The following is a 13,154-nucleotide window of genomic DNA, read 5'->3' on the forward strand; positions in this document are numbered from 1 at the left end:
TCCCTGTAACTCACTACTTTGGGGTCCCTGAACTCCTAAGCTGCATCAACAGGACCTGGCTTTGAATCCTGGATCACTAATGACTTGGGCAAGAAATCACTTTCACTTCCCCCTGCCCCAGTTTCCCCATTTGTGAAGTAAGGGGATTGGACTGCATGGCCTTGGAGGTGCCTGCCATCTCCAAAGCTGTAATCCTGTGACTAGAAGATACATAAGGTTGTTTCCGTGTGACATTTTGGGCTTCTATGAGTTAATTTCTGCCCTACTAGCTGGGTGGAGTTGAAGCCACCCGACCAGGAATTAGGAACACTTCTGTCACCCAATCAGATGAACACTCTGGCCACTCACCACCATCTTGGCCCTACGATAGAAGGGTCCAGGCCAAGAGGGCCCTGCAGGGGCAGGGGTGTGGCCAGGACCATCAAAGGGGTGGGGTACTCACAGAGCAACAATAACTTCCAGGAAGCAGATAGCTGCTTTTTGGGGCCAAAGTCCCCATAGCAAACTATTGAGCAACTGAGTGTCTCAGTGACACCACGTCTCTGTCTCTCTGGCCTCACGATGCAGGGAAGGTTTGCTTTGTTCCTGGTGGGACTCTATTTCCACATTGCAGATGGTGTCATCCCAGGTAACCCCCTCCAAGGGGCTTCCCTAATAGAAAGGGACCAGGGAGAGGGTCCTACTCAATGATGCTGGTCCAGGAGGTGGCACTGAGATGGATCTGGGGGCACCTACCAAAGATGGAGAGGATACGTGGTTAGTGGCTATTAAAGGAAAGTGGGGACCTATTGGCCCTCAGGAATGGGGGAGCCCAAGGTGATGTGAATATTCAGAGATGATTTGGATATCTGCTGAAGGGTAAAGGTGCTTTGGAAAACTGTTATGGGACATCTGCTCCCTACCTGTATGATCTTCACCAAGCTCCTTCCTTTTTCTGGGCCTCAGTTTCCTCTGGGTAGGGGGGGCAGACTTAGTATGGCATGGTGGAAAGTGTGCTCTGTTTAGAGTCTGAGGGATCCAAGTCTCTGCATAAACTTAAGTAAGTCTGACCTCAGTTTATTCATCAATGAGGCAGAAGGTGTAGACACATGGCCTCAGCCCTAGCTCTAGCAGCCTAGGGTCTCCAGGCTCCTTCTTCCTCTAAAATCCACCCCTTGATCTGATTTTTAATGGTTTGAGTGACCAGGGCCCAGAGGTCCTGGGAGTGAGGGATAGGGATGTACCCTCCACCCCCTGAGCTCCCTGGTGCTGTGCCCACAGAAGCAGAAGAGAATCCCAGTTTCTGGAACCAGCAGGCAAGAACTGCCCTCCAGGCAGCCAAGCAGCTACAACCCATCCAGACCTCAGCCAAGAACCTTATCCTCTTCCTGGGAGATGGTGAGTATGGTGGCTGACATGAATCTTCCCCTCCGAACCCCCACCCCAGCCCAGCCCCAACACAAGCAGCCAGCAGCCAGACTTTCCCAGAATGCCCACAGTAGCCCAGGTAGGCCCTCTGTCCCAACAATGAGGTCACTTTCCCACCCAAATCATACTCTGAGACCTTCTCCCTCTGGCTCCAGCCCCCCTCCCAGGTGCCTGGTGGATTTAGGTTATCTTTTCCCTGAGACTCAGACTAGGGATGGGCTGAGTCCTAAATTGAGTCTTGTCTATACACAGGGATGGGAGTGTCCACTGTGACGGCCACCCGGATACTCGGAGAAAATCTGAATGGAAATCTTGAAACCCCACTGTCTATGGATGGGTTCCCTTATGTGGCTCTGTCCAAGGTACCTCATAGAGGAGGGGGTGAGAGAAAACCCTTGGTCAGTAGAGCACTAGCCTATAAGTCAGGAAAGGATCCAATCTTCCCTCAAATACCTGTGACTTTTGTGACCCAGAGCAGATTACCTCAGGCTTCGTTACAGGAAAAAAGCTTTGGTGAGGATGTTGATGGAGCCCTCCTGAGAAATGTAGAAGGAAAGAAGGAAAGAGGGTTTGGGGATGGGTAAGCTGGGAGCCCTAGAAATGTTCATGTGGCCAGACTCCATCTATGATGAAGGACCCACCTAAGGGAGGGTGGTCCCTGTTCTGTTGGGCATGGAGACCAAGGATGAAGGCCTGGGGTCTCCTCTGCCAGCTGCCCAGAAGCTAACCAGCTGTCATCCGCACAGACATACAATGTGGACAGGCAGGTCCCCGACAGTGCCGCGACTGCCACTGCCTACCTCTGTGGGGTGAAGGGCAACTACAGAACCATTGGAGTCAGTGCTGCTGCCCGCTATAACGAGTGCAACACCACCTGGGGCAATGAGGTTTTCTCAGTGCTGAAGCGAGCCAAGGAAGCAGGTGAGCTGGGGAGCAGTGGTCAGGAGGCAGCTCCTCACCTGCCTCTCCCAAGTCATCTCTCCTCCTGTTTCCCTGCCTCAGTCAAAGGCACTGCCAGCATCCTCAGCTCCTCACTCTTCCTCCCCCCTACACTCCCTCTTCTCCACTTCCACAGTCCCACCCCAGCCTGGGCTCTCATCACCTCTTATCTGACTATTGCGGCAACCTCCTATTCCTTCTCTGGCTGCCAGCCTCTCCTCCCTCCAAAGCATCCCTGACACAGCTGCCAACACAGTGAGGATGAGAATACGTAGCCAGGGTGCATATAGAGCCTCGAGGCTTCAACCCTGGAAGGTGGGTGCTGTTATCATCCTCACTTTACAGATGAGGAAACTGAGGCAAATAGAAGTTAAGTGACTTCCCAGTTCCTTCCCAAGTGACTACACAGTTAGTAAGTGTCTGAGACTGGATTTGAATTCAGGTCTTCCTAACTCCAAGTCCAATGCTGTATTCACTGAGCCACCTGGGTGCCTAAAGCACATGTCTGCCCTGTTGCTCCCCTGCTCTACTGACTTCCTAGGCTTCTAGGATGAATGTGAACTCTTCTTGGCATGGAAAGCCCTTCACAGTTGGGCCCTAGCCTACCTTTCTAACTATGTTTTTCCCCATGCACCTCCTCTTATATAGACCATTGTCTAGCCAAACTCTTGGGTGCTGTACTCTAAACTCTGCCCTTCATCTCCCACCTCCATGCCTTTGGCTGTCACCCAGGCCTCCCTTCCAACTCTTCGAGTTCCAAATTTCCTTAAAGTTCAGCTTGGGTGATATTTATAGAGAGCCCCTTCTTATTCCCCAATTGTGGACTCTCTTAACCATGTCTAGATGGATCTCTTTACCTGTTGTCTTCCTATGCAGCCCACCCCTCAATAAAATGTAGTTTTTGGAAGGTGGGAACCACATTTTCATTTTGTCTGTGGAGGAAAGGTGGCCCTGGGGTCTGAGCTTGGGCTTTCAATCCCTCAGGGAAGTCAGTGGGAGTGGTGACCACCACCCGGGTGCAGCATGCTTCACCCTCCGGGACATATGCCCACGTGGTAAACCGCGAATGGTACTCAGATGCTAACATGCCTGCTGAGGCCCTGGAAAGTGGCTGCAAGGATATTGCTTCCCAGCTGGTTTCCAATGTGGACATTGATGTAAGTTCACCAGGGCAGAAGTTTGGGGAATTCCTGGGAGGCCACAGTCAAGGGATTTGGAGAGAAAGGGCTGAAGTTGCAAAGGGACAGATTTAGTTTGACCTATGGGAAAAGCTGCTGACAATGGCAGCTTTAGGTGACAGGTCTCTGTCCCAGGAGGCCAGGCTTCCTTGGTTGTATGACATCTCATTGTGGGAAGTCAAGGAAGAAAGTCTTATTCAGGCAAAATTTGATTTGCTGCCTCTTGGCCCCCTTCTACCTCTGAAATGCTGAGATTCTTGGAGGAGGTGAGGATCAACATGGGAATGACACTTGTATGAGGAGTCTCCTTGTACCCTTCTATCTCAGTTTCCCATTTGTGATGAAAAGCCAGGGATACCTACTAAGGTTCTCTGGAAAGAGAGTCCATGTGGGTCACTGGAGAACTTGAAGGGATAGGGAGGAATCAATGGAAAACCTGCCACTGAGGTAGGGAAATGCAGGGAATGATAGAACAGAGAATGCTAAGAATAAATGGCCTTGCAGGGTTGGGCAGGTGAGTCAGACATTGGGACTTGAGCTGCAGAAAGAGAAGGGCTGCTCCCAGAGACCTAGAACCCACTCTGGTCTGTGACACTCTCCCCATTTCCTCCCAGGTGATCCTGGGTGGGGGCCGCAAGTACATGTTTCCAGAAGGAACCCCTGATCCGGAGTACCCAAACCTTAGCAGTGAGGATGGAATTAGGAAGGACGGTGAGGACCTCGTCCAGAAGTGGCTAGACCGCGCACCGGTAGGTGATGCTGTTATTTGCTGATGGAGGTTGAGTGGAGAGAAAGTTCCAAGAGGGGGAGAGGCTTGTCAAGGCTCCCAGAGCTAGAGGAGGGGACAGCCAAGGCTGATGGAGGTTGTATTTCTCAGGGTGGCAGATATGTGTGGAATCGTGAACAGCTACTGAATGCAACAGAGGACCCCACAGTGACTCGTATCATGGGTAACAAGACACAATTGCCTTCCTCTCCCCTACCACCTGCCTAGCATCCTATAGTCTGTTTGAAGCTCTTGACTGGGCCCTCTTTGCTTATAGATAATTGACATGTTATATCTGACCTAGCAATGCCCAAGTTGGGAAAATACAGAACTCTTTGGAGCATACGTTTGTGCAGTGGTCTTAGTGTCTGATGTCTGAAATGAGATCTGTTTCTCCAAGGCCTCTTTGAACCTGGAGACACTAAATATGAGATACAACGCAACACTTCTGAAGACCCCTCCTTGAGGGAGATGACCCAGGCTGCCATCCAAATACTCAGCCAAAATTCCAAAGGCTACTACCTCTTTGTGGAAGGTAATTTGGGGTCAGCTCAGGTCTGAGAGACTCCTGGCATGATTATATGAGGCTGCTACTGAAACTGTGAAGGAAGGAGGATGGAAAGCAGTCATACATCAAAGGCTAGAGAGGAACGCTGAATCCAACTCACCCAACCCCTTATGTTATAGATGAGGAAACTGGAGAGCAGGGAAGTTAAGGGACTTGGTCAAAGTCACCCTGAGAAATAAGCAAAATAGACCAAGGGCCATGGATGGGAAGAGATGGAAGGCTGCCAATGGGTGGTCAGAGGATTGCTTTTTGGAACAGAGGCTGACCTTATTATATGTTTTCATTTAGGAGGCCGAATTGACCATGGCCACCACGATACCACCGCATACCTGGCCTTGACTGATGCTATCATGTTTGACATGTCTATTGATAAGGCCACTCAGATGACTGATGAAAAGGATACTTTGATTGTTGTCACTGCAGACCACTCCCACGTCTTCTCCTTCGGTGGCTACACCTACAGAGGCACCTCCATCTTTGGTAAAGAACTGTGAGGGTGGAAAGAGAGAGCATCCACCCTCAGATTACAGGTTTCCCATTTCATCCATCATTGTCCAGCAGCCTAAAATCAACATGGCCCCAGATGCCTAGCAGGGGGAGCCCTCTGGAGCAAAATCTGCCCTTGGTCTTTCTCTATCATCTCTTCTTGGGTCTCTTTCCTCAGGACTGGCTCCCAGCAAGGCACAAGACGGAAAAGCATATACTTCCATCTTATATGGAAACGGACCTGGCTATAGCCAGGTGAATGGTAGTAGACCAGATGTCAACGACAGTATCAGTGGTGAGAATGGGAGCCAAGGACACAGGGAAACTGGGAGGCAGTGGAAGCCCAAGCTAATCTGGGAGGAGGAGGTGTTGGCTCTAGGCTTCTTGTCCTGAGAGAGGCCAAGAGAGTTCTATTCCATTTCATTCCACAAGCATTTGTTAAACAGCTGCTGTGTGCCAGGAACTGCCCTACGTACTGGGCTACAAAGACAAAACCAAGCAGCCCCTGCCTTTTGGCTCTTTTGTTCTACTGAAATGGGAAGGGGGAAGAGAGCTCATATCCACTCAGATATCCACCCACTTAAGAAATTATGTGGTGTTCATGACGTGTCAGGCCCTGGGACTCCAAAGACAAAAAAGTGAAAGTCCTTGCCCTCCAAGAGCTTCCATTCTGCTGGGTGGGGAGGGAGGACAAGAAATGCACAGTTTTTACAAAGTAAAGGTATTTGGAGATGAGGAGGGTGCTGCCAATGGGGAGATCAGAAAAAGCCTCACATTCAAGAGGATCCTGGAGCTGAGCTTTGAGTGCAAGGCAAGGCACTACGGTGGTCAGAGCTCTGGGCATCTCAGTTCATATTTTGGCTACTTTCTATCTGTGTGACCTTGGGCAAGTGGCTTCTTCCTAGGCCTCGGTTTCCTCCTCTGCAAAATGAGGGGTGTGGATCAGATGGTCTTTCAGATCCCCTTTACCTCAAAAGCTGTGATCCCTGGGATGGCAGAGGGGGCCTCAGTACTTCTTACAGAATCAATTATGTTCCCCTCACGTTCTTCCCTTTCTCATGGTTCCTCAGAGGAAGTGTCCTATAAGCAACAGTCAGCTGTGCCCTTGGCGTCAGAGACTCATGGCGGGGAAGACGTGGCCATCTTTGCCAGAGGTCCCCAGGCCCACCTATTCCATGGCGTGCAGGAGCAGACCTATGTAGCTCATGTGATGGCCTTTGCTGGCTGCCTGGAGCCCTATCAGGACTGTGGGCTCTCAGCCCCAGATGGCAGCTCCCAGACATCGGGATCCTTCCTGCTGCTGATCCTTTCCTGGCCTTTCCTGCTCTTAGCAGTTCAGCACTGATCTGGGACCAGCTAACTCCCAGCCACCATCCCTTCCTCCACCTTCCAGTGGCTTCCTTGGGGTTGCTGGCTGTGTCACTATAGGAACTACCCCATGGGCTCCTAACATACTCTCACCAGGGACACGACAACTGCCAACAAATAAATTAAGAATCAAATCCCTGAATCAAGACTGTTCTTCTTACTGAAGTGCGCCCCCACCCCTGTCCCCAGTATTGGGAACCTTCTCCTCTGCCTCTACTGTTAAATGGCAACTTGGGGTGAATTCCCCTGTTAATCTTCTGCTAGCTTCCTGCTTCAAGGCTTCTCCTCAGATGGGCCAGAGAGGGCACAGGACATCTCCATGTTTTCCTTTAACAGGGGGCCAAGGTGGTGTATGGAAAGGATTCCAGACATTGAGGCAGAATGTCCCTGGGGTACCAACTCACCCCTCCAACAGCTCTGGTCAGAATGTTCTGTTTTGTAAGGACATTTTTATTGATATCCTTTGTTTTCACACCATCTACATTATGCGATGTAGGTCCTCCTCCTCCCCTTCCACAGAGCAATCATACTGAGCAAAGGATCAAACAGAGAGGTAACCAACACCCCAAAAGTGTCTGACATCATCTTCAGTGTTCCATTCCCATAGTCCTCTGCAAGAAAGGAAAGGAGGTACCTTCCCATAGCTCTTCTTTGGGGCCAGTTTCATAGCATTCAATTTCAAATGCCTTTATTTGTCATTTTTTGTCATTATATTTACACTGTTGGAATCATTCTTATATTGTTCTGCTGGTTCTGCTCCCTTCACTTTGCATCAGTTCACATACATCTTCCCATGATTCTCTGCACTCATTGGATTTCTCGTTTCTTAGAGTTGCAGTCATGTCTCATCTTACTCATGTGCGAAATGTGTATAGCCATTTCCAATAAAGGTGCATTTACTTTGTTTCCGACTCTTTACTACTAAAACAAATGTTACTAGAAATATTTCTGTGTGAAGGGGGTCTTTCTTTTTATCATTGACCTCCTTGTGTCACATGCCTAGCAGAGGGTTCACGGGGTCAAATACAGATGTTAATCACTTAACATAATTCCAAGGTGCTTTTTAGAACAGTGTGATCAATTCTGAGCTTCACTAACAATGCATTAGTGTGCTCATCTTTCCACAACCTCCCTGACACTGACTCTTTCCCTCCTTTGGAGTCTTCACCAATTTCCTGAGTATGACATAAAAGCTCAGAGGTACTTTGGTTTGGATTTCTTGTATTATTAGGACTTGGAGCATACTTTCACATAGTTGCTAATAATTTACAATTTTCCTTTTTAGAACTGTTGTTCCTTTTGGGGCCACTCTTAAGACACACCTCTGAAGCCCTGGTGGCTTGAGCACCTGGCCACCTCCATTAGGCAGCTCAATCCCTGAGACCCCAGTTACCCCCAGTTACCCAAATACCAGCTGTCACCAATTCCTTACAAATTAAAGGAGAAAGTTAGAGTTCTGCTATTTGGGGTCTTCCTCCTCTCATTTCCAATCTCTTCTTTCTCTTCTGTCTCCTGTCTCCCTTTCTTTCTCCTCCTCTTCTTACTTTTTAATCCAGCTCATTCTTCTCCCTCTTCTTGATCCCCCCCATGGACATATTGGCCTGTTGGCTCTTCCCCTTTCCCTATCCTTCATGCTTACAAGTCACCCTCTACTCAACTCCACTGGATTGAATCCTTCTCTTTTCAAAACTCAACTCAACTAAATGTAGCCCTTCCCCTAAAATTCCCTTCTACATTGTAGAAAGGCAAAATACCATCAATAAAAGTACAATCTCCACTGGATTTATTTTTGCCTCAGGGAGGCAGTAAATATTGCAGTGAACGGAGTGTAGGACTTGGAATCCCATGGACCTGAGTTCAAATCCTGATTCATTCCTATCCAGCTGTGTGACCCTAGGTAAGTCACTGACCTCTGTCTGCTTTAGTTTCCTCAACCATAAAGCAGGATAAGAAGAGCATCTGTCTCCCCTGGTTGTTGTGAGGATCAAATGGGACAATATGTGTAGAGAGCTTTGCAAACTTTAAAGCGCTATATCAATGCCAGCCAATTTTACTGATTTTGTTATTCTGTATTTGTCATTGTTCAGTCATTTTCAGTGTTGTTAGATCCTTTGTAACCCCATTTTGGATTTTCTTGGCAATGATACAGGTGTGGTTTGCCATTTCCTTCTCCAGCTCATTTTGGAGATGAGGAAACTGAGGCAAACAGGGCTAAGTGACTTACCTAGGATCCCACAGCTAATGAGTGTCTGAGGCTGGATTTGAACTCAGGTCTTTCTGATTCCTATCCACTGTGCTGCCTCAGTGCCCACAGAACCCCCTAGCCAGTCTGCATTTACTTTTCTTCATATATTTTCCCCCAAAAAAGGGCAGCTTCTTGAGGGCAAGGTCTGTCTGATTGTTGCCTATATAGCACCAGCACCAGGTGTAGGCCAAACCTTACCAAGTCTTCCTAAGAGTCCATGAATTTCTTGCTTGTGATGTTATCACCTTCTAGACTCACTCTCACTACTGGACTCAAATGCCGCATGTCTTTCAGCAAACTGCTCTCTGCCCACTCTTCTCCAATCCTGTACCAGCAAAGCCCAGATATCTCATTGTACCCTGCTTCACTGCCCTCACTTCTCCCTTCTGGGCCTTAGTTTGCCCTTCTGCAAGGTGATAGGAATTCTTAACCTGAGGGGTCTGTGAATTTGTTTAAAAATTTTTTTGATAATCATGTTTAAGTATAATTAATTTCCTTTGTAATCTTAAGCATTTAAAAACATGATTCTGATGCCTAGATAGATGAGTGCGAGAAGGACGAGCCCAAGGCTGCATGGATTTCAGAATGCCTGTTTGAGAAGAGGAAAGATTATTGAGGGAAGGGGAGAAAGGACTGATTTGGAGACATGTAACAGGACAATGACACAAGAAGGGTTCCTGACAGTCAGCTTCTGCCTCCCAAGGGATACTAGGAAACTTCTAAGATCTTAGATGAGAGCAGAGGAAGCAGCTCTTGATGGCTCATAGATTTTGAGGCTTGGACCCCCTCACTTTATAGATGAGGGAGCTGAGGTACAGAGTGCTTAGTGACTTGTCTAGGGTCAGCCCATTAGGAAGGGTCTGGGTGAGGAGCCCCGATCAGCCATGCATATCCATCTGGCTGCCTACCTTGAAGTGTTTTGCTGTGGCTACTACCACAGACCAGGGATCGAGATTTAAAAGATATTTGAAGTTGCTTCAGGCTCTTGAGATCTACAAATAGAAATACTTATAGGTCATATTTGTATCTTTTTCTTTGATTGTTTTAGAGATTACTGGGATGTAAAATAGGATTCTGAGAAGGGATCCATTGGCTTCACCAGACTGCTGGCAGGCTTCCATGCCAGGTGTTAAAGAAGCTCTCAATTACACAGTCTTCAGGGTTCATCTCCGCTCTTCAGCCTTTGTTCCTGGTCAGATAACCTTACTGGTCCCTGCAAACTTTGTCCTTTTAAGTCATTGCACTTGAATTCTCATGTGACATTCTGCCTAGAACTCTATCCTTTACAGCAACCACACCTTTATCATACTGCTTCCCAGCTCATGTCTCACCCTTTACAGAAAGCATTCTTAGATTTTCGCCATATGTTGCTTCAGTCAGCTAAGTGACCCTTATTCTCTGCCCACTCCCTCTCTCAGCTCACATTTAAGGGCGTTCAGTTGTTGCTTGTAGAAGCAGCTGGGCGGTGGTGGGGAAGAGGCCTGGACTTGGAGTCAGGAAGACCTGAATTCCTAAGACACTGACTACCCGTGTGACCCTGGACAAGTCACTTGACCTCCCTTCACCTCAGTTTCCTCATCTGTAAAATAGGCATAATAATAGTACCTTACCTCCCAGGATTGTTGTGAGGATGAAATGGGATAAAGCATTTTTCAAACCTTAAAAATTTTATGTAAATGCTAGCTATTCCTCCTCCCCCTCCTCCTCCCCCTCCCCCTCCCCCTCCTCCTCCTCCTCCTCCTCCTCCCCTCCCCTCCCCCTCCTCCTCCTCCTCCTCCTCCTCCCCCTCCTCCTCCTCCTCTTCCTTCTTCTCCTTCTTCTTCTTCTTCTTCTTCTTCTTCTTCTTCTTCTTCTTCTTCTTCTTCTTCTTCTTCTTCCTTCTCCTCCTCCTCCTCCTTCTTTTCCTTCTCCTCCTTCTCCTTCTTCTTCTCCTTCTCCTTCTTCTTCTTCTTCTTTCTTCTCCCTCTTCCTTCTTCTTCTTCTTCTTCTTCTTCTTCTTCATTCCATGTTGAAGCTGTTGTCCCTAGTGGTTATAGTCCATGCAGTTATGCCCCTTTCAGCTTCCATTAACTCATAAGCTCCTCTGTTTCTCCTTCATAGCCTCTGCTACTGTGTTCTGTATCCAGGATGCATTGGTTTCCAAACTCCAAGAATACATGATTTCATCCCTGTGAGTCACTTCTCCCCTGATACAGAGGTTATCTCTCCATGCCCAGCCACCCAAGATTGCCTTCTGGAAATCATTCTTTCCTCCACATTCGCACTCATCCCCACATCCCATCAGTTGCCTGATCTTCTCAATTCTTCCCCCACAACATCTCTAACATTCGTCCCCTTCATTCGTCGCCCACATATCCACCACTCTAGTTCAGGCTTTCAGCCCCTCTCACCTTGGGCTGTGGCAATATGATCCTAATTGTTCTCCTTGCCTGAAATCTCTTCCCCTCTTTTGTCTTCCACATAGCTGCCAAGTCAGTATTCCTAAACTATGGTTCTGACCATATCACTCCTGGTCTCAAGAAGGTCCTATGGCTCCCAATTGCCTCTGAGAAAATATATGAACTGCTCTAGTTCTCATTTAAAGTCCTTCACAATGGGGCAGCTAGGTGGCACAGTGAGTAGAGCACCAGCCCTGGAGTCAGGAGTACCTGAGTTCAAATCCGGCCTCACACACTTGACACATTTACTAGCTGTGTGACCTTGGGCAAGTCACTTAACCCCAATTGCCCTGACTTCCCCCCTGCAAAAAAAATAAAGTCCTTCATGATTTGGTTCCAGCCTACTGAGGTTTATTACATATAACTCTCCTTCATACATTCTACATTTCAAGCCAACAGAACTGATTGATGTTTCCTATGCAACGCATTCTATCACCCATCATTACTCCTAGGCCCATGCTATCCCATGCTCAGGGTGTGCTCTTTGTACACCCCCACCTCTTGACTCCTTCTTCAAGGCTCAGCACCCATGTCACTTCTCCTGATTCCCCCAGTTGTTAGTGATCCCCCCCAACACTTTGTATTCATCATGTACGTGTCTGTATTTGCTTATCTGTGAACATATGTGAGGGGACAGGAGAGCTGGCTTTGAGTTCTTGGAAGGGTGTAATATGCAGGAAGGATTAGCTTTGTTCTGCTTGGCTGCAGAGAGCTGAACTAGGAACAATGGAGAAAGGGGGCGGGGCTCCAAAAAAAGAATCTAGGCTTGATAAGAAGTAAAGCTGCTCCAACACCAGAACTGTCCGAGAGTGGAATGGGTTGCCCCAGGAAATCCCCCTCACAACAAACCATAGGGACAATGAATAACTTCATCCAAGAGAATTACAATAACCAGACAATATCCCAAAGCATATGGAATGCAGCCAAAGCAGTTCTTCAGGAAATTTTATATCTCTAAATGCTTACACAAATAAAATAGAGAAAGAGGAGATTGATGAATTGGGTGTGCAACTGAAAGAGCTAGAAAAAGAACAAATTAAAAATCCCTAATTAAACACCAAACTAGAAATTCTGAAAATCAAAGGAGAGATTAATAAACATGAAATCAAGAAAACTACTGAACTAATAAATAAAACTAAGAGCTTGTTTTATGAAAAAAAAACCAATAAACTAGATAAATCTTTGGTTAATTTTATTGAAAAAGAAAGAAAGAAGAAAGTCAAATTACCAGTATCAAAAATGAAAAGGGTGAATTCATCACCAATGAAGAGAAAATCAAAACAATAATTAGGAACTATTTTGCCCAACTGTATGCCAATAAATCTGACAATCTAAGTGAAATGGATGAATATTTACAAAAAACATAAATTGCCTAGGTTAACAGAAGAGGAAATGGAATACTTAAATAATCTCATTTCAGAAAAAGAAATTGAACAAGCCATCAATGAACTCAATAAGAAAAAATTTCCAGGGCCAGATGGATTCACAACTGAATTCTACCAAACATTTAAAGAACAATTAATTCCAATATTATATAAACTATTTGGAAAAATAGACAAAAAATATCAACTTCTTTTTATAATACAAATATGGTGCTGATACCTAAATCAGGAAGAGCCAAAACAGAGAAAAAAATTATAGACCACTTTCTCTAATGAATACAGATGCAAAAAATTGTAAATAAAATGTTACCAGAGAGATTACAGCAACTGCTCATGAGGATAATACACTATAACCAGGTGGGGTTTGTATCAGGAAT

At 46.9% G+C, this 13,154-nt stretch overlaps 1 protein-coding gene across 1 annotated transcript; it reads left to right on the forward strand.

Moving 5' to 3' along the window:
- The first annotated feature begins 513 nt into the window (after window positions 1-513).
- Window positions 514-7,005, forward strand: LOC118857106 (intestinal-type alkaline phosphatase 1-like). Its single transcript, XM_036767738.1, has 11 exons — window positions 514-628; window positions 1,261-1,377; window positions 1,660-1,769; window positions 2,154-2,328; window positions 3,331-3,503; window positions 4,139-4,273; window positions 4,402-4,474; window positions 4,691-4,825; window positions 5,147-5,338; window positions 5,523-5,639; window positions 6,415-7,005. The coding sequence occupies exons 1-11, from the start codon at window positions 562-564 to the stop codon at window positions 6,687-6,689; spliced, it is 1,569 nt and encodes a 522-aa protein (XP_036623633.1). The 5' UTR covers window positions 514-561; the 3' UTR covers window positions 6,690-7,005.
- Window positions 7,006-13,154: the final 6,149 nt, after the last annotated feature.

The sequence above is a fragment of the Trichosurus vulpecula genome, chromosome 7 (assembly GCF_011100635.1).
Source record: "Trichosurus vulpecula isolate mTriVul1 chromosome 7, mTriVul1.pri, whole genome shotgun sequence".
NCBI classification, from domain to species: Eukaryota; Metazoa; Chordata; class Mammalia; order Diprotodontia; family Phalangeridae; genus Trichosurus; species Trichosurus vulpecula.

Bases quoted from the DNA above. Each gene is read 5' to 3' on its own strand.
- LOC118857106 (XM_036767738.1), top strand. From the start codon at position 562: ATGCAGGGAAGGTTTGCTTTGTTCCTGGTGGGACTCTATTTCCACATT. The intron at 4,475-4,690 runs GTAACAAGACAC...TGTTTCTCCAAG, and splicing joins CACAGTGACTCGTATCATGG to GCCTCTTTGAACCTGGAGAC. The intron at 4,826-5,146 runs GTAATTTGGGGT...GTTTTCATTTAG, and splicing joins CTACTACCTCTTTGTGGAAG to GAGGCCGAATTGACCATGGC.